Source organism: Pseudopipra pipra, chromosome 1 (assembly GCF_036250125.1).
Source record: "Pseudopipra pipra isolate bDixPip1 chromosome 1, bDixPip1.hap1, whole genome shotgun sequence".
Taxonomy (NCBI): Eukaryota; Metazoa; Chordata; class Aves; order Passeriformes; family Pipridae; genus Pseudopipra; species Pseudopipra pipra.
In genome coordinates, this window is record NC_087549.1 from 9,098,609 (window position 1) to 9,122,772 (window position 24,164).

A 24,164-nucleotide genomic window follows, 5' to 3' on the forward strand; every position below is an offset into this window, starting at 1 on the left:
CTCTACCATTTTCCAATCCTCTTCATTTATATCTCTTCCCATGGGAAACATGGTTTTTTAAAAAAAAATTACATACAGAGATATTTTCTTCATTTTTTTATCTGTAATTTCTCTCCATATTTATTTGGAAACCCCTGTTACTGCTTTGAACCCCTTTCACCTCTTTCACCTTATTTTGTCACACTTTCTTCATGCTCCACACAGAGCACCTAAGTGACTTCATACAGATTTCATACAGCCAGTACCTTCCTGGCACATCTTCTTTGCTTCCCCACAGTCTGCAAAGGTTTCCTTTACTTCCCCTGTCACAGGCAGACAGCTCTTCTCTGCTCTCCTCTTTGTGGCTCAGTAAAACCAGTCCTAACTACTGTTTCCAAATGTTTTGATTCCCTTTTAAGCCACACTTCCTTCCTGTCATCTTTCTCACAATGTTTAATTTCATCTCCTGCCTTGGGGTTCATCTTTTATCTCTAGGCTCATTTCCTGGGCTTTTACTTTCACAATCTGAAGTTTCCCTTTCCCAGCTTCAGCCTCAACCTTTCCCTGCCAAGATCCTACCTCCTGCACTCCACAGGGGCTGTGGTGTTCATGGCTCCCAGGGAGAGACTGACTGACACACAGCTTGCACATCACATTTGAAAGAGAAAGCTCATCACCTTCTGTGTACCTCCTGTAGGCTAGTTTAGTTATTTAAGGCATGTGTCTCCAAACAGCGAGCACTCCAGTTACACTCCTGTTCTCTTGAACTAATTACAGATAAATTAAATTTTCAAATACAGGGGATTTTTTTAAAGAATAACAAAAATTATCATAGTGACTTATGAAATGAAAATTCTGAACAATTACAACACTGACAAATCAATAACTGTATTTTACTTTGGATTTTTTTTTTTCCAGCACAGACTTCCTGGGTACAAAGGAGGCATCTTTACTCCTGATGGCAATGTTCCTTTTAGCTGTATTCTATCATGGTCAACAGGTAATGCAAACATTTGCTTTAACCATTCTCTCTATCCCTTGCAATTACAGGATGTGACAATAATTACTTTCAAAATACCAACTGCCTTTTTATCCACTTGAGCAGATGACCTTTCACAATTTAATAAACCATATGCAGGATCTGATTAAAGAAAGACCACATCTGACACTGCCTACCAGTTTTAAAGAACATGTGCAATATTATATTCAACAATACACAAGTTATATTGCATTTCATAATAGAAATTGAAGGAAGAAATGGGATGTCATTTATTTTAGACGTGTAATTCTGGAGGCACCTGACAGTTTCAGTGCACTTGAGTAAGCATAAAACCAGAATATAGAAAGGGATTAATAATCAGTAAATAATAAAACTCCTGTGAAATAGCTTAGTATGTTTATAAAGAAAAAGCAACAGACTTGAGGAAATAAATAAAATTTGAGTTAAGCACCAATATTAACTACTTCGTGTCATGGACCACTTGCAAGAATCCTTTCACATGCACCTAGACTATAATCAGGATTTGGGGATGTTGGACCTTTAGGACTGATATCCTTGAGGAGGAACTGAAAAACTGGGTATATCAGGAATCCATACACAGTGCACAGGGAGAGTGAATTATGAAAAATTTAGATTTAAAATAAAAAATGCATTGAGTAAAAACCAGCTAAAGCAGAGTGTTTTCTTCACAGCATTTCTGGCTCTCAAGCTCTGGGCTGCTGAATGTCAAACATGCTGACTTGAGGCAGTTTCTGTTCACATAAAGCAAACAGGACCATTGTATTAAAGCAAGCAGCAAACTTTTAGATGTTGTCCAACTTGCCTAAACATTTTCCCCTCAAGAGCATTAGGCTGATTAATACCAACATTTCTCAATCCTCCTGGAGTGAGGCAGTAAGAAAGGAATAATTCTGTGATTAATAAGACAGTATTATAAGCTTTATTACAACAACTTTGTAAGTTGTGTCAGGACTTACGACCTCCATTTCTTCCACAGGAGAACAAAAAGAAGGCAACACCTAAATATTCTAGTAATTTCCCTTCTTTTTATCTTCTTTTTGAGGGAATGAGGAATGAGCGGGTAGCAGAAGCAAGGGATTAAATGCTTTTCGTGCCCAGATTTAAGTCTGACAGAAAGAAATGTACTGTGACATTTCTTAAACAAGACATAAAGTCCACTTGGGAAAAATATGGAGAAAATTAGAACTGAACATCCCAAGTTTGTGATAAGCCTTATAATATTCACAGTGATTCTTACCATATGCCAAGATACAAATCTCAAGCTTGGGAATCAGCTTAAGTTCCAAGAAAGGCAACACCAGAGAAGTTTAGGTAGAAAAAGAATTAGGCAGAATCCAGGCAATACTCTTCAGGATCACAACTCTGGGTGTAAACATCTGTCTTCTACAAAAGCCTGATCTGGGGTGTTTTAGAGTATTTTCCAGCCCAGAGGTCTGTAGGCAGAGCACAGGTTCTTTTCCATTCAATTAATCTTTCTTATTCCATAAAACAGGGTGGCTGCACTGAAACTGCCCTTGGAAATAGTCCCTGAGATGTGCTAATTCCTTCATGTTCTCCCAAACCATTCATAAGGCCACTCTATCAATTTAACAGTATCCAACAGCAGTGTCCAGGAAAATTTCTTTGTACTGTTAAATTTCTTATTAACGAGTCAACCTAAAGGTCTCTGTATAGTTGCCAATTAAATGCATATATAAAAATTACTTCCAGAACACATTAAAAAAACTCAACACTTCAATAGTGTGAACTGAGGAGCACAGTAAGTCCAATAAAGCTGTGCTCCAGCACAGCTTTGCATCTCACAAACTGCAAAAGTATTCTGAAGTAGAATAGTTTAAAACTTGCCTCATTCTAGGTGGATCTACAAAAAAGATCCTTTTTGTAAGATTAAATTTATGGACATTCAATTTCTAAATAACTACCTATCGTTTTTTATCCATTGTGATTTAAAGTTTATCCCAACTTTTGCACCCAAAATTGAAAATTAAATTAGAGAAAAAATGTGTGTGATATTAGCTTATTTGAGCTTACTTAAAATCTGATCTGGATTTTAAGAATACTTTTAATAATTAAAAGTATTTGTGTTACTGTTAGACGCCATTATAGACTAATTCCCTATTAGAAATTCAGTTTCATCTGGAAGCACATCTTTTTTTAACACAAGTAATGCATAATTTACAGCAGCACTTCTGAAAACTAAACTTGAGAAAAAACACACAGAAGTGTTGTGGATAATTTTAAGGCTAGACCTAATCTGTTGTAAAATGTGTTCATTTACTGCTTTGTCTTTTTAATGAGTTAAAGTAGAATACTTTGTGGGAATGTAAACTATGCCTTGAAATCTTATCGAACTACAATACCATATACAGTCTTCTCTACTAGAATTTCACCCCTAGTGAAAACACACAACATAAAAAGTTTAACCCTGAGCAAAACTTTCTGCCATAACTTTAAAAGAGGAGGTTTTAACAATTGGAAAGAGGGAATAAAACTACCCACAGAAGACTCAGTCCTTCCTCTCCTTCCACCCCAGTCATAACTAAAAAAAGGCCTTTTGAAAGAGAGGGCAAAATCCTCTCTAGTTTCTTTTAGATTGCAGATCTGAGCATAGATCTTGCCTACACCAGCTGAGTGTTCTGGTGTAGGCAAGTGTTGACTGACTGACTGACTGGTTTGCTCCCATTTCTGGGGCTCTTTGGTACAGAGACATGAACTTTGCCAGGGCAGGCACAGATAGCTCTGTACCCAATAAACACTGGATGTCAGGGCTGTATCTTAACTCTATAGACTCTTGTGGGGGGAGCCCGGGCTGCCAGAACCTGCCTGCAGCACATGGGCAGGACCCCTGGCTGCTGGGACGTCCCCACACCGTTTGGGGGGGAGCCCGGGCTGCCAGGACCTGCCTGCGCCATGCGCGTGGAGCGCACGCGGTTCAGCCCCCTGGTGCGGCCATGGCAGGAGAAAGGAAAGGAGAGAAAAGGGGAGCCTTGCTGACGGGTACTGCCCCCCCATGAAAGAGGAGAGGGGAGCTTCGGAGCACACAGAGGTTTGCCGTTCCAGGTTTGGGGGGGGAGGGCTGGGGAGGAGGCGGAGGGGGGGGATGGATTGGGGAAAGGTGTCGAGCGGGCTGAGGGGGTCCTCCGACTGGCAGGAGGTAGAGCGGGACAATCCCGTATGAAATGTCACAGGTGAGCAGTGCACCTGAAGATATGTGGTAACGCAGTGGTGGAAGGACAAGGTCAGGGTGGATAGTGGGTCCTTTCAGAGTGATGGGGGTCCTGGCCAGGCTGAGGCCTTGAAAGGCACCCCCGCCCTGGATGGGAACGGGGGCCAGAACGGTTGGCTTGTTTGCTTGTCTGTTTGTTTTTGGTTCACCTGTGGTTACTGCCCAGGTTCGGCATGTTCTGGATATATTTGCTTCACTCTGTTACATCCTGTAATGGTAGACAGGACAAAGGGTTGTTCCTGGGTATCTCCTTCAGATTGTTTACAGACAGGTGATAGGAAAGTAGGAAATGTAAGACTTGACCAAATCGTTCTAACAGGAACATAGCCTGTGTACACCTATGTGGTTGCGAGCTATGCTGGTGATGGTACATGCCTTCAGTAGGGCCGCCCATGCCAGACAGGTCAAAACCATAGGACCAGATTTAATACATTCTTGGGCAGGATGAGCTCGTTAGCCTTCTGGCAGTCATCCTAGGAGAAGGATAACTCTAATCTCAAACCCGGGCACATGGAGCTCACTTAGCCCTGTAAGGCCATCCATCTAAGAGAAGGTCACTCTAATCAAACCTACGTCCTGAGGATCTCGCTGCCACTGTCCAAGCTTGCTTGGCCCTGGCAGATGAACCTTAGGATTAAAGGGTGGGTTCAGTTCTGCGCAGACTGCATCTCACCTAAAAAATCCACTGCGCAGGCTTGAAGACTTTACCCACATGCAGAAAGCCCTGTAGCGACGGGCGAGGGTCGAAATGGCAGGTGAAAGGTGCACTGGGAGCCGCAGACCCAACCCTGCATGCAGGTGGTTCAGGATATTGGTCATTTGAGACTGACCGGAGATGACAGTCTCTTGGGGCAGCACCCTGAACAACCAAGCAGCCTTTTCAAGGACAGCACTGCTTGCTCCACTCGGAGAGGGGCCTAGAAAAGGTGGCCTAAACAAAGCTCATCTCCACCTTCACCCGGTTGGTTAACCGCAGGCCAACAGGCATCTTCTTCCAATGCGGTCGCACAAAGATCAAAAGACAAAGGCACGCACCTGCCTCCAAAGGTGTTCCTAAACTAATTCTAGCATGCTGGAACATCAGAACCATGCTTGATTCTGCGGACAGCGGACGTCCTGAGCATCGGTCTGCCCTAATTGCCCATGAGCTGGCTCGTCTCAACATCGACATCCTCTTTAGTATATATGCCCCAACTCTCCAGCTGACCCTGCCGAAAAAGATAAATTCTACACTGACCTGCGCCGCCTTACCCAAAAAGTGCCCGCAGATGATAAGATCATTATCCTTGGTGATTTCAATGCCAGAGTAGGTAAGAATTTTGAAGCCTGGAAAGGAATATTAGGCAAACATGGCGTTGGAAACTGCAACGATAATGGTTGACTTCTGCTGGAATTTTGTGCAGAGCAACAGCTCACCATCACTAATACTATCTTTCAGCAGAAAGATAGTCTGAAGACAACCTGGATGCACCCCAGATCTAAGCATTGGCACCTCATCGATTATGTCTTGGTGCGACAGAGAGATATTCGCGATGTCCTCCATACCCGCATGATGCCCAGTGCAGAATGCCAAACAGACCATTGGCTGGTGCGCTGTAAACTCAACTTCAATCTCACATTCAAACCTAAAAGAGGCAGTATCCCAAGGAGAAGACTCCAAGTTAACAATCTCCAATCAGCCACAGTAAGAGACAGATTCCAGGCTAACCTTCAAACTAGGCTCGAAAACCATTCCTCAGTTTCTGCAGATTCCTCTCCTGAATCAATTTGGCACCATATTAAAAACAGCATCCTGCAATCCTCCGAAGAATCCTTAGGGTTCTCCCTCAAGAAGAACAAAGACTGGTTCGATGAAAACAATCAAGAAATCCAGGACTTGTTGAGGAAGAAGAGAACCGCCCACCAAGCACACCTTGCATTGCCATCCTGTCACGCAAGAAAAACAGCCTTTTGTCTTGCATGCAGCAAGCTCCAACAGAAACTCCATGACATCCAGAACAAGTGGTGGATCGATCTAGCTGTAAAAACTCAACTATGCGCAGATACAGGTGATCACAAAGGATTCTATGAGGCCCTGAAAACAGCATACGGGCCTACATACCAGGTACAAAGCCCTCTACTCAGCGCTGATGGTCAAACCCTTCTAACAGATAAAGCCTCCATTCTGAATCGATAGTCTGAACATTTTCAGACTCTTTTCAGTACCAACCGTGTAGTCCAAGACTCAGCAATTCAGTCCATCACACAACATCCGGTAAAGTATGACTTAGATACTGCCCCCACTTTAGGAGAAACCCTCAAGGCCATAGAGCAGGTGAAAATCGGCAAGGCAGCTGGGGTTGATGGAATTCCACCCGAAGTCTGGAAACATGGGGTCCTTGCACTCCATACCAAATTCCATGAGTTTGTGGTGCACTGTTGGGAACTCAGCAAACTACCATCAGACCTTCGTGATGCAGTCATCATCACTGTATAAGAAGGAAGGAATTAAATCAGATTGCTCAAATTACTGTGGTATTACTCTGCTCTCCATTGCTGGCAAAATCCCGGCAAGAATACTCTTGAACAGACTAATACCTGCTATAGCAGAAGAAATTCTACCTGAAAGTACCTTCCTCTAAGGAAGAATGTGCTGCCACTCAAACTCTGATTCTTACCTTGTGCTTTCCTTGCCTGTAGCAATTGTTTACGGAGTGGGTGGGTTGTGCAGCATGTGGTGGACATAGTGTTAGGCTTCCTGTGTAATACATTTCTTTTTTCTTCACTCACAATTGGAATTAGGGGTGTTTCATAGAGCAAGAAAACACATTTTGAGATTCAAGTTGCAATCATTTTTATTGGCACCACTATGCCCAGGAATATTTCTTTAGACAACCAAACAAGAAGCTCAAAACTCAACCCTATAATTTTGTTAGTCTTAGCAAATATAAGAACTTAGCAAAGTATCTTCACATTTTCTATTTTTAAACCTTATATGTAGCACATCTTTATCTCTGAGCTGACAGTGTCATCTTGGTAGTCCACTGATGATGCAAGAAAAGTATTTCATGTTACAATGTGATCATAAATAAGCAGAATGACATTATCTAAAATGTAAAGATTAGCTGCTGCTATTCTGAGCTAGGCTTAGAGATCTGACATTTCCCTGTAGAGCAGATGTGAAAAACTGTACCACCATTTTTTGCAAAGCTCTTATTGTAGTAGCATTAAATATCTTGAAGCATCAAAGTACTCAGAATCCACCAGCAGCTCCTGTTTCAAGTCAATCTGTAAAATACCTTTAGAACTTGCAAAATTATAGTCAACGTTCCCTTCTCAGTTAGTTGGTAGAGACAAAAGTCAGTTATCTGCTATGAGCTCTGTGTTCTAGCACAAAAGGAAGGGGGAAGGAAACTGAAAAATATTGAAAAATTTGCTTAAAGGTACTTTTTCCCGACTGGTTTTTTTTGGTGCCATTAATAAAGGGAATGGTCCCAAGATAGAAGATCAACGTATTAGTAGAAAAGAGACTGTTTATAAAGGTATTAACAGCACCCAGAGACAAGTAAATCACTGCCAAGTTGCATACAGGCTTTGGAACTTTATATCAAGCCACTGTCACTTTTAGCTTTTAGGAAAGAAAGCTCCCTGGAGTACAGTCAACCTATAAGCTCCCTTGCAAGGTGCTTTGCATTTTCTTCTGAAGAGTTTACCATTCATCACTGCTGGTGACTTAAAAATGTGGCCAAGATGAGTCACTAAACAATGCCTGAACCCCCTCTTAGTCACTCCCACCCACTGCAGGTTTGTCCTTTATTTCAGTTTGGTGCATAAATTATATCCCCAAAAATTCATTAATCCCAGCATCTCTTGACAAACCATTTGATGCCCCTCAAAATTGTAAAAATTCATCTATTTGCTGGCATAATATGTTTCTATGATGGGTATTATTAGTATTAGGGCAACTCAAAATTCACGAATATATTTTCTCTTTCAGTTTACTGACTGTAGGAATATTTTCATCATTTTCAATAATGCTGTATCTTAATAAGTCAACTCTTGTGCAAGCTACAGTGTCAGCTGCCTTAAAATCTGCTTAAAACTCTTTTTCAGTGTGAAGCACAAGAGTTCTGGCAGTGTTGGTCTTGTCCATGTTGCTGACACACATGTGCCTCTCAGGCAAGCAACATGATGTTTTGACATATTCCCTGCTTCAGCTAGCAGACAGTTGCCATTCATATATATATGAATATGCACCTATATACATACATAGTACTAAACAATGCATATATATGTATGCATATATAAGCTCTGCTGTGCACAGCTTTTGTTCTGCATACACACAGCACTGAAAACCATTTAACTTCAATTTGTAGCAAGGTATCAGGCACTGCCACTGTGCGTGTACTAAACTGTGATTGCAGGCTCTGGTCCCACAGTACATCAGGGACAGAGTATTTGAGGGGGTGACAAATAGCATGTTTTCCACTATTTTTTGGAAGACTTAAGTTGAAAATAACTGTGTGTCCTGACAGTATAACTATGTCATTTTGGTGCCACAGATTTGAAAGTTCTCTTTGGAAGTACATTGGGCTGTTATATATAGCTTTGCTGAAAGATACTTATCATTGAGAAGGACATCTCTGCCAGTTGTTTAGAATTACCCTTGTCCTATTTTGTCATGAAACTCACTTAATTTGAAAACACAAAGGAAAAGGGGAACATATTTATTTCACGTCAATACCAATATCTGCCAATACCTTAACTCCTGTCTGACTCCATTATCTAAATAATAAAGAGGTGTTTAAAAGGAAAATAATTTTGTGACATTTTCTATCCACTGACTTTAGCGGTAATATGACAATTATTATTTTACCCAAGATTACTCTGTGACTCTCACTGTACATAAGGCAAAGAAATAATCTCTTTTTCTGGCAAATAAATCAAATGCTTTCAAAGATCTTCAGCAGCACTGAAGCTTGAAGCACAAGCAGCCTTCCAGGATGACAATACAATCTCTACTTTATATTTGTCTCTTTTTTCTTTCTGGAACTACAGCTTGAATACACAGCAAGGCTGGATTTTCTGTGGCGTGTACAAGCAAAAGAAGAAATCAATGAAATGAAGGAGCTGAGGGAGCACAATGAAAACATGCTACGGAATATTTTACCCAGCCATGTTGCCCGTCACTTCCTGGAAAAGGATCGAGATAATGAAGTATGTGTCAGTTTTATTTCTGATATTTTTGTTTAATTAGTAAAAGAAAAGCAGATCTGTTAGGAAATTGTTGAAACTTAGTTCTCTATAGGATTTATTGCACAAATGCTGCCAATATTTGGTATCTGATTCACACTGAAAAAAAAAATTCATGTTTTGAAATAAAGGTTCTAGGGCCACATCAGGACTGATGTTTCAATGTTCAGACTCAACAGCAGGAAATATGTGGATCTACTAGAGCAAGTCTAGCAGACAGTCACCAAGATGATTAGGGAATTGGGGCACATGACATATGAGGAGAATCTGACAGACCTGGGATCGTTCAACTTTAAGAGCAAAATGCTGAAAGACGATGTCATTCTTGTCTTTCAGTACCTAATGGGTGTTTCTAGAGAAGAAATTACTAGAGGTCTGGAGCATCTCTCTTATGAAGAGAGACTGCAGGAGCTGGGCCTCTTTAATCTGGAGAAGACTGAGAGGGGATCTCATTAATGTATATAAGTATCTCAAAGATGGATGCCAAGAGGATGATGCCAGACCCTTTATGGTACTGCCCAGCAACAAGACGAGGAGCAATGGCCTTACCTAAAACACAAGAAGTTACACCACAACATGAGGGAGAACTTCTTTACATTGAGGGTGACAGAGCACTGGAACAGGCTGCCCAGGGAGGTCATGGATTCTCCCTCTCTGGAGACATTCAAACCCCACCTGGATGCATTCCTGTGTAACCTGCTTTAGGTGACCATGCCTTGGCAGTGGGGGGTTGGACTGGATGACCTCCAGAGGTCTCTTCAAACCTGTGATTCAAACCTGTGATTCTGTGAAGATAGAGCCTAGATCAGCCCTTAACTGAAGAAGGCCATGAAAGGCTTGACCTAGTTGGCCCTGCTTTGAAAGAAAACTGTATTAAATGACATTCAGAAGTCCTTTCTAACCTATGAGTCTATGAAGATCTATTATTCATAGAAACGACATGTGAATTTAACAGAATGTCTGTGCAAACTTACAATAGCCCAGTGTTGCAGAAGTACTATTAGAGCCCTGCTGGTGATTATGGAAGCAATCTGTGCAACAGGCAGCAACAGACCTGAGGCTCTCGTATCTTCAGACACAAGAGAACATTTTTGCCATTTCATATTGCCCCTGAATTGCCTCTTTATAGCAGTTAACAGAACACCCATTTCAGAAACATAGTTTGTGGCTATGTTCCTAAAAAGTGTTTGCAGTACACAAAGAAAAACATGTTAAAGGAGACTCTGGATATTCCTAAGACAAAGCTTGAAGAGGTATAAAGGAAAGTTCAGAATTTGTTTCTGAAAGCAGCAGTAAATCACTTACTTCTTATTTGAAATAAGGCAAATGCATATTATAATATTATCTGTAAATAAAGTCTACTGTATGATAAAACTGGAATATTCTCACATAATGTTGGAATAATCTTTTAGAAAATGGGGAGGTATTTTGCAAGATTTACATTGCCAGAACTGACATATCTTTCATTACGCAGCAATAAGACATCAAGGCCACAATTTTCTGATTGTACATTTTGGAAATAGACATAGCTAGACAAATTTGACTGCACAATGAGGAATCATTGTGTTCTGATTTCAAGTATCACCTAGAGAAGGATGACATAGTGAGAAGCTACAAGAAAAGGCACTTTAGAAATCAATCTCTTGAGAAATTTTACACTCCGTGGGTATTAAACTGCCATAAAAACACTGCTCTGCACACGAGAAAATGTATGTGTGAAAGCAACAAGGTTAAAATGTTTCATTGCAAATGGAGCAGACCCTGACACCAACCAAGAGTGTATTCTAGCATATCTGCATTATGGATTTTCAGGAAATAAGTTTTTTATCTTACACTTTCATTCACATACAGTCACATGCATAATAATCTTCAGAAGTAAGCAGATGCCCCATGGCTCACTGCTGATGCTTCAGTAATTTGCCACTGAATTCAATTCCACCACCCCTGCTTTTTGTAAGGCAATTTCCAGAGTAACTATACTTGTGGATGATTTATGCATGAGCTGGCAGACTGTAACATCTACCAGATTTCAGTACAATCAATCCTGCAGTTCATGTCTGGCCATTAAGTTAATTTCTCTGCTCTCAAAAAAATGACCTCCCAAATGTGTACTGTAGCATTTTCTCATGGATGTATTATTTCTGCCTTGATGCTTCTTACCAAAAATAGAAAACCAGAGCAGCTGAAGGCTCAGCCAGTTGTCTTCCATCTTCATGATCTGAGGAAAGAGTATGCCTGAGTGTGTCCGTGCTTCTCCTAGCACATATTGTCAAATCTTCCATAAACATCCACAAACTAATTTGTGTATTATCTTTCTCTATACCTACAAAAGGGAATAAGAGTGTCCTTAGAGTGTGGCCTCCACAACCCCGAAGATTTTCTTCCATGAAAGACAGTGTAAGGGCAGGAAAGGAATCAATTGTGTTTTCTCAATCAAAGCTTTGCAGGGACTTCGCAAACTGGAAAAATTTCTCCACTTTTATTGTGGGACACTTTTTTAAAGAGCCCAGCTAAGTAGCAGCATTAATGGCATATTAAAGTGCAGGCCTGGGATTCAGGATGCTTTTCTAGGGAGAAGCAGAATGAAGGAAGAAGAAGAGCCTGAAGTGTTCACATCAAGAGTACAGCAACCAACAATAAATCTTTTTAATATAAGACCAAAGCACCAAAATTTTTTAAAGCCACTATCAAGAACATTGAGAAAAAAGTACTTCAGGTTAGAATGGCATGAGAAAAGTCCCAAAACAGAAATGGAAGTGTCCACCATTGGGTAAAACTAAGGAAATTGAATCTTGGGAAAAAAATCAACAAAGGAGAGTGCATATGGTAGTGGTATATTACCAGGAGTTACTGTGAAGCTCTGCCCTTGGCATTTTTAAAGTTGAAATTAATTTGTTCCTAAAAATTAGCTTTAGTTCAGAGAAGAACTGTCCACATTTTCACACAGGTAATGGCACAAAGCCCTCCATCTGTTACTCAGTACCAGAGTGAATTATATGAATAATGTAAGTGGGAGTTTATTCTAGGGGATACTTTGTCCTAATAGCCTCCTGTGACTGATCCTTTATAAGCTGCTTTCTGTCCCCAGTAACTCTACTATCACCCTCACTTCTGTTTCTCTCTCCTTTCAAACCCTACTAGCAGGAACATCTCCCCGAGCCAGGCAACCAAAGAGCTCCATAGTCACCTTACAAGAACCCCAGTTTACCAGATAGTAAGGGCTCTCTGAAACTTGTGAATAAACAAACTTGTAAAGAGCTGCAGTAGTTTGAAGTACAAATTATCCACCAGAAAATGTGGTAACTGAGAGTATTTTTTATAAAGACATCATATTAGACATTTTAAATGCTCCCATCTTATCCCCGTCAATAAATAAATTTATAAATATACTGTCAATTACAAAAGTTTGAGACAGACTTAAACAATAATAAATAGCAAACATTAGGTTCCTTTTACTTGTCTAAGTGTTCGGTTATTTGGTATTCATACTTGCAAATGAATCCTTCATTTCTTCAAGTCATTCCCCTTATAAATTAAAAGGGAAATTTCTATTTCATTTTTGCTGGTGTAGCCCCTGGTGTAGCTGGTGAAGCAGAAGGAGCAGGGTTTCAAAGAAAGGGCAAACCCTGCATACAATCTGCAATGAAAACATAAGAGCTGTCAGCCTCATCCTGTTGAATTTGGCTAACACTTCATACACTAATGCCAACATCAGATATTAAGGTATTATGCATGGAGAAAGTAACAGAACTATTTTAATTGCAGCTAATTACACTTTTTCCCTATGTTACCACTTCAATTTATCATTCTTCATTGTTCTTTTAGGAATTATACTCTCAGTCCTATGATGCTGTTGGTGTGATGTTTGCTTCTATTCCTGGATTTGCTGACTTTTATTCCCAGACTGAGATGAATAACCAAGGAGTAGAATGTCTGCGCTTGCTGAATGAAATCATTGCAGACTTTGATGAGGTAATACCAGCTACTAGAGAAAACCTGATAGTGCTTAAACAGTGAGTTCCAAAATATAAAATATCTCATCCTAAATTATCAAATTTAGTAATTATTTTGCTTCCAATAATTGACTGATTTTTTTTTTGCTCCAATTAAAATTGTCTGGTTTGTTTTTATGCCATTCATCTTGCCAAACGTTGGTCTGAATGACCTAGTGAGATAGAGGCTGAAAGCAATACTCGAGTGTAAACATTCATAAGTAAAAGCACAGATCTGGGTAACTAGAAGAAGAAAATGCCTTAGTTCTGTAGAAGAAATAAATATGAACATATTTCAGCAGTTCTGGAAAATAGTGGTCTAAAAGCAAACAGATAAAAATGTTGTTTTGAAGGTATTGGTTGAATGGACTCAAATGCTAAAGGTAAGATAGTGCCAAGTTAAATGTGAAGCACAGAAGCAAATGTTGGGTAGAGAATGAAAGGTGGTGGTGATATATTAACTGAAGAGAATTGTCTGGTCAGGGATTTTAGAGAGGTAAATGAAGTAAAGCTGCTTGTTTTACTTAGGAATTCAGAGGTGAAGGGAATTTATTTTTTTTTTAATGGAGACAAAAAGGAAAAAAGAATTTATTTAGGTATCCTGTCCAGGTAATTTCAGAAAAGGAGTTGAGGAAGGGATAAGATAAACAGGAGAAGAAGAGTCAGATTCCCAATGTAGCTATTGCTAGGTGGAAGTAAAGAAAACCTGGTAAGTAAGGAGGAATTTGCATACTAAGTATTGCATACTCTGCTAACTATTTAGTAAGGAAGCTTAGACAGGTGGTTTCAAGCCTTGCAATGAGCCCAAGAGGAACTGAGAAAAGAGACAAAGCATCGACCAACGAAGAGCTTTGAAAAAACTTCAAAACCAGGAAGGGTGCAAAAATGCTGCCAAAATTACCTGGCATAGGGAATTTTAACCTATACACTGCAAGCAGTTTTCAGGAGTATGTAGCCCTCCTCAGCTTCCTGAGTAGTAGAAATAGAATTTGAACCATCTCTACTTATCAGTGAGACTGCATCTGTGTGCCAGACTGGAATGGTCTAGATGGAACAGGGAAGGGGAAAATGTGGAACTGTTGGTCTGTGACTCCTTATCCTGGGCACGTTCATAGAGTGGCTGCTCATAAAACCAGAGTTAAAACTCTGAGAGACACTGAAATTGAGAGTTTATCCTTATAATTGGTGCAATACTAAAACTATCAGTGAGAAATAGAAGAATTCACAGGGAATGTATTCCTGTGGATTTTAGTAAAGAACAAAATTCCTCTCCTATGAAAAGAACTCTGTCACCTGCTAAGCTCCTGCACTGCTTTCCCTATGGATATAAATACCCACTTCTTACCTCCAAGATCTTGCACAGCTGTCAGCATGCTTCTTGATTAATAGCTTTGTTTTTCTTTCCAGATCTGATTAAAATGATTACTGCTCAAACTTAAATTAATTCATGGCAATAGTCTTTCCATTAAGATATTTTGTCATGCACGTTCACGCAATCTTCACAATAAAATTCCATTGTTGCTGCGGCGATTACTGAAGAAAAGGTTTTCATCAAAACCTTAACGCAATATTACTTTCAGGCCCCTAACACCGGCTCTGTAATTAATAAAGGACCTAATTAGGGACTGCATTAAGTCCCAGACATGTTTTGTTGAATAATAGGTATGTTCTTGGTATGAGTATTAAATGAAATTATGTGATCCCCTGCTGACTGCTAACCTACTTGCAGCATGGTCTTGTCATTAGTTTATTCTGCCTAAGCAATGTGAAAGGTGATATGCCAGAAAAGCAACTCAAGGGAGTAATGATACCCATGGAAAATGAACCAGAAGGCATACTGGGCATTCAGGGCTAGCAACATTTCCATGTAACTATTGACTGACACTACATGACGTTGCTATTCCTTTTTTTCATTATGCTCCTTGCCAAGATTTTCTGCTGTCTCGATACAGTCCAAGAAGCAAAATACACATGTGCAGACTGAGAGCAGAACAGGTCTGTGATCCATGGGAAAACTTTGTTCCTCAGCATCATGTGAACACCTCTGTAGAGATACCGTAATGTAGAAAGCACAGGAGTGTAAGACATGGGCACCTGGTGCCATTTACATATCCTGATTTGAGAAAACAACACGGGATTTCAGCTGCCATGCTGCATTACTGGAAAACTCATGTTGTTCTAGAGCAAGCCATTGGAGGTTTTGGAGGAAAGTGTGCTCTAGATCACACTAGACATACATGTTTGGACAACTGAATTCAGTTCCTGAGCTCAAATCAGATTCTACACCTGTGAGTCCCCTCTTTTCATCACCGAGATAATAGTATTAGGGATGATCTGTCCATAGGGCCAGGATGATGTTTCTGAATGAAAGGAGAGGTAAAAATACAAATTGAAACAAATTGAAAAAATAACAAATTTCTGGCTTGGAAAATGTGATAGGTGCAAAAGAAGGAAATCTGGAAAATAAGGAAATCTTATTTCTTCTATTTAGAGGGTTTTCCTTGTTACGGCAAAACAGTGGGGTTACAGTCTGGATCTGTTATTTTGCTTTCCACGTAATGGATCTATGTTGGACAAAGCCAGTCAAACAAAAAATAGTGAATGGTGGAACAGAACCTGCCACTGAAAACTGCATGGGGTAGGTGCCCATGGAGCAGTCAGGTTGTGTTTGGGTGTTTCTTAGGGAGCTGGGGGAACATGGTCCAAAAGTCAGTCTTGGAGAGTAGGTGGTTGACTCTTCTCAAAGGACTGCCTCCACTCAGGGCTTTTTCCCTCACAGTTCACAAATCTTTTCATTTCCAAGTTATCCAGTTTTCCTCTCAGCTGAGGCAGAATTGGAGGTGTTGGTTTCTGGACTGACAAAAAGAAACAAACACGAACATCGAAAATCTACTTTTATAATTACCTATTTTTTGTATGACTGTAGTCTTAAGACACATACAAGGCTAAAGTCTTAGAGAAGTCAGACCAAAAATTAACATTGGAGCATTTCTCCTGAAATCACAAGTCTTGAAGGATTTCTTTTAAAATGTAATATTCTTTCTAGCCTTTTTAATCTATCATTTATGTCTCAATGTTACAGTTGGGATTTGTGCTTTAATAGGAGTTTTCTTGTTCACAGTTGGGGTTTTTTCCTCACATTTTCTTTATCCTGCAGTGATTTACATAATGAATATGACAACAGGTATTAATATACTATGTTGCCACAAGCAGAGGTTTCAACAGAACACTAGATCCTGTTTTCAGATTTCCTTCGATTACTCTTCAGTTGTGTGCCATGTCCTGGAATATTCTTTTTTTTACTATCTTGCACATGTTATCCCAGGTCTGAGCTCCCTACAACCTTGGCTGTGCAAGAACTGTAGCATCAAGCCTTTAAGGCACAAATCACATTCTAGTGTTTGGAAATGTTCCCTGGACTATTGTGGTAAATTAGCAGCCTATTTAAAATGCAGCAAATAGCAGCTGATTTAAGACTGAGTTGGAATACCTTTCCCCAATATCAAAATCCATCGACCTGTCATACTGTGAAGAAAGTAATTGGTAAATAGATTGTTATTTGAAGAAGGAAAGAAGCTATTGAACAGGCCAGATATAGTAAGGGGGAAAAAAAGAGATTTGGAACAATAATGAACAAGGGGTAAAAAGACAACCTGAGATCATTTCTTCTAAATTATCTCACAGACAATAGTTTCCTTCTTTCTTAAAAAGAGTAATTTTAGATGTTTATTATACGTTTTAAATTAGTGTTCTGTTTGCTGTTACTTCCAGCAACCATGAGGAAATGAAAATATAGACTGTTTTCATCTAAGACTTTTTTCTCCCCTTGCTCACACACCTGGTGCTCTCAGACTTCTCATAAAGGCAGAGTTGCGAGAAATGATCTTTAAGAGAGCAGTTGGAAGGGCTGCCCTTGTAGGAGGGAAAGGTACATCATGGGCTTTTCTGGCAGTTTGAAGAAAAATGAGAAGCAGGTCAAGTTTTCGGAGTTTCCTGGCTTGGATGGGAGCCATTAACCATATGGCTTTGTATTCCCTCTGCTCAGTGCTGAGCAGCCTCCCATTAGAGACAGATGGTGCAATATCTGCACATGAACAGCAAAGCTTCCAAGACCCCAGCGCTCCAGCTGACGTACACTGTGGTTAGTTCAATGGCAGGGGATATTTCATGTTATGCCTTTGGTATGTTTCTCCCTTTGAATTAAATAATCCCCTTAATAGACAGGAAATTCCAACCCACAGAATGGAAAAAGAATGCACAACAGTGTATGAAAAATAAGGGGGAAATATTTCATTAAATTTTTGCCTGACCACAGAAAGACTTTTTTTTCATTTAAACCACAAGTGGAGACTTTAGAACTGAAAGTTTGAAATTCCTTTACTTTGTGAACAGATTTTTTTTTTTCCCCAGAATTTGCTAACAGTATTGATACCTGCATTCATTAGATACCACACAGTTTATCACAGATCCCAGGAGTATTTGGCATTAACATCAGCAATAAACATTTTAAAAGCCTGTGATGAGACAACTAATGGCCATGTAACACAGTCTATTGACATTGATTGAGTCCACATCCTGAACTCTGCTTAGGTCTTTCAAGGAATGTAAGACTGGTTTCTATTCCATGAAAATCTTATGTTAAGCCATAAATATAGACTTGGAATAGGGACCAAACTGTCACTCTCACTTCACTCAGTGCTTCAGTCACTAGACTAAATTTATTCTTCCTTTTCCAGATTCTCAAGTTCTTTATACCTACTTAACACCCATAGAATCATAGAATGGTTTAGGTTAAAGGGACCTTAAAGATCAACTAGTTCCAATCCTCCTGCCATGGGCAGGGACACCTTCCACTAGACCAGGTTGCTCAGAGCCTCATCCAGCCTGGCCTTGGACAGTGGTCTCATCACCTGAATTGTTGCTGTAGCAGCACTTAATTTGCAAACAGAGTTCCTCCAAAAGAGTTTTAAGAACACTTTTAAGTGATCAAATCTTCTTCTATTCACACATACATACACAGAGAGTTTGTCTTCACTAATAGTCAGTGATCATACCTCAGGAAATGCAGGACTCAGATGCATTTATGTTAAGCTGGAATACGTATGTCTTACATTAACCATTATGGGATTTACCAAACAGCACAATTTGGTTTGAATGCACTCTGTGAGTAGGTGATGTTGCAAAGTCCCAGATGAGTGTGTCCCAGAACCCAGAATAAACTGTGTGCCATGACCAAATGGAAAATACCACAAGCGTAAAGATTCATTTTCATACCTGTGTAAGTATTTCGTGTTAATAATTACAAAAGTAACAGGTTTTTTTTACATATGTGTTAGTTACTAGGTGAAGAGAGATTTCAAGATATTGAAAAAATTAAAACAATTGGCAGCACATACATGGCCGTGTCAGGATTATCACCTGAAAAACAGGTAAGAGAATAGTTTTCTTTAAAAAGTAAAGCTTGTGATTCATCTAACCATTCACATCGGAAAATATTAGTGTTATCTTTGTCTTGCTCATAAAGCTGTTTTGGCTAAAATAAAATAGACATTTGGGGCTTCTGGCAGACAATAGTTGCACTTCTTGATGAATTGAAATGCCATCTTCTGCTTGAAACAAGAACCATATGGATTCTTTCCTCAAATTTAGGTTTATAGGAGAAAAAAAACTTCCTTTCAATCACACCAATATGAATCTAGATCAGGTCTATCTATATCTTCAGAAATACTCTAAAGTCATCTCTGTAACTCAGACTGGAACATGACTGACAACCTCCAACAATTGATGAAGAGAGAGGATCTATTAACTGACAGCATCCTTATGCAAGTGTAATGCTGCATTTGTACTGTTTTGTGACACAGCTTATCTACAGACAGCACAATAACTATACATCAGAAAGAAAGCAGACCATCAATTCAACTGAAGAACAAGCAAAGCAAGCTGAGGGGGAAATCAGTCACAGAGGACACATACACAGTCACAGCCATAAACCTCAGATAAGTCAGATGAGAGAAATACATTATTAATTCCACACAAGAACTTGCCTGGAAACAGGGTCTCCAAAGGAGTTAGATGAGGCTCTAAAACACATCCAGTGAGTTGGCTGTTGCTCAAATCTGTCTTTTTGGCAACTGGTGCCTCTCCCCAGGGATGAGCATCACAAAAGAGGTGCGCTGCCCTGGATCAGTCCCAGACTGGGAATCAGATCTGCCCACGATGATCACAACTGCCAGAAAAGCAGAAGCCAGATTAGCAAGAGCTTTATAAACTAGAACTTTTCCATTGTTTTTCTAGAATACATTATAAAACACATGGAGTGTAACTAGCTGAGCATTTCCCACCTACAGAGTAACAAGTGATGCTGACAGCTAGAAATCTACAAAACTAGACATGCATGGGACTGTTGATTGTTCCAAGTCAAAATGCTTCTGTGTACAGATGGGCAGAGAAGGACTGAACATCAGGGAGGTAGCTGGTTATAGCTACATGGCTCCTAACCTCTTCTTTTTATTCTTGAGGGAGGTAAAAGTCCAAAGAGAGAAAAGCTTCACTGCCTTTCCAAGACTGATTAACTCATCTCTTTTCTTGAACTATAAGACCTTAATGGAATTTTAAAGTATGTTTGAGATATACCTGTCTTCATACATATATGTCTGCCACCTTATCAGCATCTAAGAAGTGTAGGCTGCTGAGGGAGGTTGCAGGGCTGCAATCAGAATGAGGTTGAGGACAAAGCCTGAGCACAGTGTGAAAAGAACAGGGTGATGCCAGAGAGAGGTTCAACACTGAGGATGATGAAAACTGCAAAGAGCTGGACTGCATGACCCATAGAGAGACTTTGAACTAAAAACTGGACATCTGAAGAAAGAATTACCTTGCTTCAGAACAGATGACATGATATCACACCATCATTGGGCCAAATCCACAGTTGTTCCTTACTCCACTGCCTCCCTTGAGAATCCCTGCCCCATTATCTGCTCTGTTTGTGTTCTGGAAAGACCAAAATCCACTGCTGGTCCACATCTGTATATTGACTGCCCTGTAGGAATTGAAATGTAGGGGAAAGAGCGGGAAGTGACTTGACTGCCCTAAGCAAAGGTGATTAAAGAGCTACAGAAGAGCCTTTTATCTCTCCCTTAACTGGTCCCAGGTTACTTGGCTTTCCCTGTTGTTCTGTCATTGTTCCATCCCTGAGAGCACTGGAATTGGTGCTTTTCCTGGGTGACAGTTTCAGCAAAGGAGAATCACATCTTTCACTTCTTTCGCTCTACCTCTTGCTTACATGGGTCATCTCTGGTTCTCGCTAGTTTTTGACCCTTGCACCTGAGCTATCTCAATCCTCTTTCTCAGCCTTAGATAGATTTCACATGCCTTTTTAATTCTCATGATTGCCTGTGAGATTGTTGACAGGAAGTTACTTTCTTTGGTATTTTACACCAAGCTTCTCTGTATCCAGGTATGCAAGTGTTGTAAGATAAATGGGAAGCATTACCATTAATAACACCCTACCTCTCTTGGATCCAGTATGTTGAGGCTGTTCTTATAGATTCCAAATTCAAATACTTGGCACTTGGTAGGGATGGGTGGGCAAATGCAAAACATTTCTAACATATTGGTCTATAACTTCTTCCTCAGCAATGTGAAGACAAATGGGGACATTTGTGTGCCCTGGCTGACTTCTCCATAGCTCTGAATGAAAGCATACAGGAGATCAACAAGCATTCATTTAACAACTTTGAACTCCGTATTGGTAAGCATGGTTCAAACACAAGAATTAAAGTGGGGTTTTGTCTGCAAGGAGCTGACTCCAAAGAGTGCACTCCAGGAGCAATGCATGCATGTGTACAATTTAGGAGAGTCCAAATACGTAATACTCTGTTTTCAAACTGACTTCATCCTAGGCAAAATCAGAAACCAAAAGTACTCCATTTGCATAATATTGGCTCTGACTTGGGGATTGCAGGAGTTCAAAGTTTCAGTGAACTGTAAGTGGGGAGGGTAGTTAAGCTACTGTCTTTATCAAGTCTGGGCAAGAGACCATAGATATAACAGAGAAAGTGATCTGAACAGCTCAGACCTAGCCCCAGGATTGATACTCACACAGTCTCTAATTAATTTCCCTGTCTAGGATTCTTCTTCAGTAAAGGGGTAGAAGTAGCTTCTTTTAAACCCTGAGAGTAGTACTCTAGTTTTGCACAAAAATTGAATTTCAGTTCCAATCTGGCCAGTGGCAGCAGCTCTGAATCGCTGTGGTAGGGAGCTATTATCCTGGATAGGATGTCTTGGCTGGCTAGTGGAATGGGACATGAAACAATGGACATATGGCACATAGAAGGAGTAAATCTGAAGATGTAAATCTTCTCATGCTGATTGGATCACTGGCCAAAACCAAAAACCGCATGGAAGAAACATGTAATTTACAACCCTGCCATAGAAAATCTGAAGTATATTCAGCAGTCACAGCATGGAGGGTCACAGCACCACTATCTGATCTGCACTTCCTAACAGTTTTGAATGCAAAACTCTCAGTTCCCAACATTTCTCAGGGAACAGGCATCCACTCTTAATAAGTGTGGATCACTTGCAAAGATTTAATAGAGCGTGAATACAACACTCTTTGGAAATATTTCTATGACCATTTCAAAAAAATCTTTAAAAAAACCCCTAAGAAACTAAAACCCTTTTTCCAGAGATGTGTCTTACAGTCTCACTAAATGTATGTTTAAATCACTGCTACAGAAAAAAACTAGTTATTGCTTGTCTTGAATTTATGCAGCAATCTTACAAGATACAGTCATTATATAACTTCATAGAATGCTTTAATATTTTCACTTCATCGAACATAAGAATGTAATTTCCTGGCTGTGTAACACTAACAAGGTTGCCTTCAACAAGGCAGAAAGATCCTTCCAGAGAAATCTTTCCTACTATGTGAGAATAAGTTTGTAGGAACTTTGATAATAATGTGCACAATACAGATGACACATAAGTGATATGATTCCATTGACATAGATGTCCTATAAAATAACCCTGTGGATATCACTTTTCGTGTTTTCTAGCTTTTCCAGGTTTTTTTTTCCCTTAGTTTCTTTATATATACACTTCTTCCTTAAGCTCAGAGATAAGTGTATCTGAACCAGTCTTCATCTGGTTCTTAAGAGCAAATATGGTCTTTAACCATCCTTGTATAACCATTTATCTTCTCAAAAATTTTTTTTTTTATTTGTTATTAGGGATTAGCCATGGCTCTGTCGTAGCTGGAGTTATCGGTGCTAAGAAACCCCAATACGACATCTGGGGCAAAACAGTTAATTTAGCCAGTCGAATGGACAGCACAGGTGTTAGTGACAGAATACAAGTGCCTGAAGAAACGTATCTGATCCTGAAGGACCGGGGATTTGCCTTCGACTACCGAGGAGAGATTTATGTCAAAGGTATCAGTGAACAGGAAGGAAAAATTAAAACATATTTTCTTCTAGGAAGAGTACAACCAAATCCTTTAATCTTACAACCAAGAAAACTGACTGGACAGTATTCATTAGCAGCTGTTGTATTAGGACTTGTACAGTCTCTTAACAGGCAAAAACAGAAACAAATCCTTAATGAGAACAATAACTCTGGAATCATAAAAGGACATTACAACCGGAGGACTTTGCTCACTCCCGGTGGATCTGAGGCAGCAGCCCAGGCAGAGGGGGCTGACAAAACTGAATTGCCATAATCAGCATTGTTTGTGTTCTTTTTTTTTTATTATTATTTCTTTTATATATAAAAATAAATATACAAATAAAAAGGGTTTAATTTTTTTTAGAAGAAGTGTGATTTTTTTACCGGTGTGATATTTCTATGAGATTCAAATTCCTACACTTTTACAATGGTGCCAGCATCTCTCCCCACCAGCCGTGGTTAGCCTCTGAATGTCCAGAAGCAGTAGCCATAGGCCACCACTCTGCTGTGTCAGCTACCTGCAGAAAGGCACAAGAATAAAACCCTGGCAGGAAGGATTTAGAACATGAATTGTGTAGGGAGTTAGTGATGGCAAAAGGAGGGAATACTGCCCACACTTTTCAGATGAAAGCAAAGCAAAAGCAAATTGAGTAGGTTCTTCTCGCCCTCAGTTGCCTTCAAATAAATTTATACACATCTAAGCTAGTTACCTGGTCCCCATAACAACAGGGAAAACCTAGACCATAGAGCCAAAGAATTCTAAGGCATGTTATCTGCCCAGATGTGAGGATCTGGGAGACGAGATGAATCTTGTCCTGAACTCACTGAGTCCACTAGTTGTGGACTCTTGAAAGATAGACTAAGGTGCCCTTCTCATAGGTGAGTGACTGCACTATAGGTAGATAAATTCTGTGCTGGTGTCTTCCTGACCTCTTGCACCCAAGCCAGGAAGTCAAGGCTCTCCTGTGGGCACTGAGTCATGTCTGTCAGTCCTGTTTGGAGGGCTCAGACATACTGTGGTGCTCAGACACACTGGCACAAAACATCTACGAACAGATAACAGAATTACACCTTGAATGACATGTCTGGAGCCTTCAGCTGAAATAGTTCCCTGGTCAAGGAACTAATCAAGGTCAAGGAACTAATCAAATTCTCTGGAGTATCTTTCCACCACTCAGCTCTCAACTTGTCACCAGTCTGAGTTCTCACCAAAACAAGGGTTGTCTGAGGCTGTAAAATGAGTATGTGTTGAAGTACAGCAGGAGAT

At 40.0% G+C, this 24,164-nt stretch overlaps 1 protein-coding gene across 2 annotated transcripts in view; it reads left to right on the plus strand.

The window, feature by feature from the left end:
- ADCY8 (adenylate cyclase 8) overlaps positions 1-23,266 on the plus strand; it is a 128,673-nt gene extending 105,407 nt beyond the window's left edge. For both annotated transcript variants that reach the window (XM_064644684.1, XM_064644694.1), the window contains 6 exons: positions 898-979; positions 9,264-9,422; positions 13,284-13,430; positions 18,787-18,879; positions 21,086-21,200; positions 22,684-23,266. In XM_064644684.1, coding sequence (XP_064500754.1) covers positions 898-979; positions 9,264-9,422; positions 13,284-13,430; positions 18,787-18,879; positions 21,086-21,200; positions 22,684-23,171 — 1,084 coding nt within the window. In that variant the 3' untranslated portion in view covers positions 23,172-23,266. The remainder of the gene's footprint in view (positions 1-897; positions 980-9,263; positions 9,423-13,283; positions 13,431-18,786; positions 18,880-21,085; positions 21,201-22,683) is intronic.
- Positions 23,267-24,164: the final 898 nt, after the last annotated feature.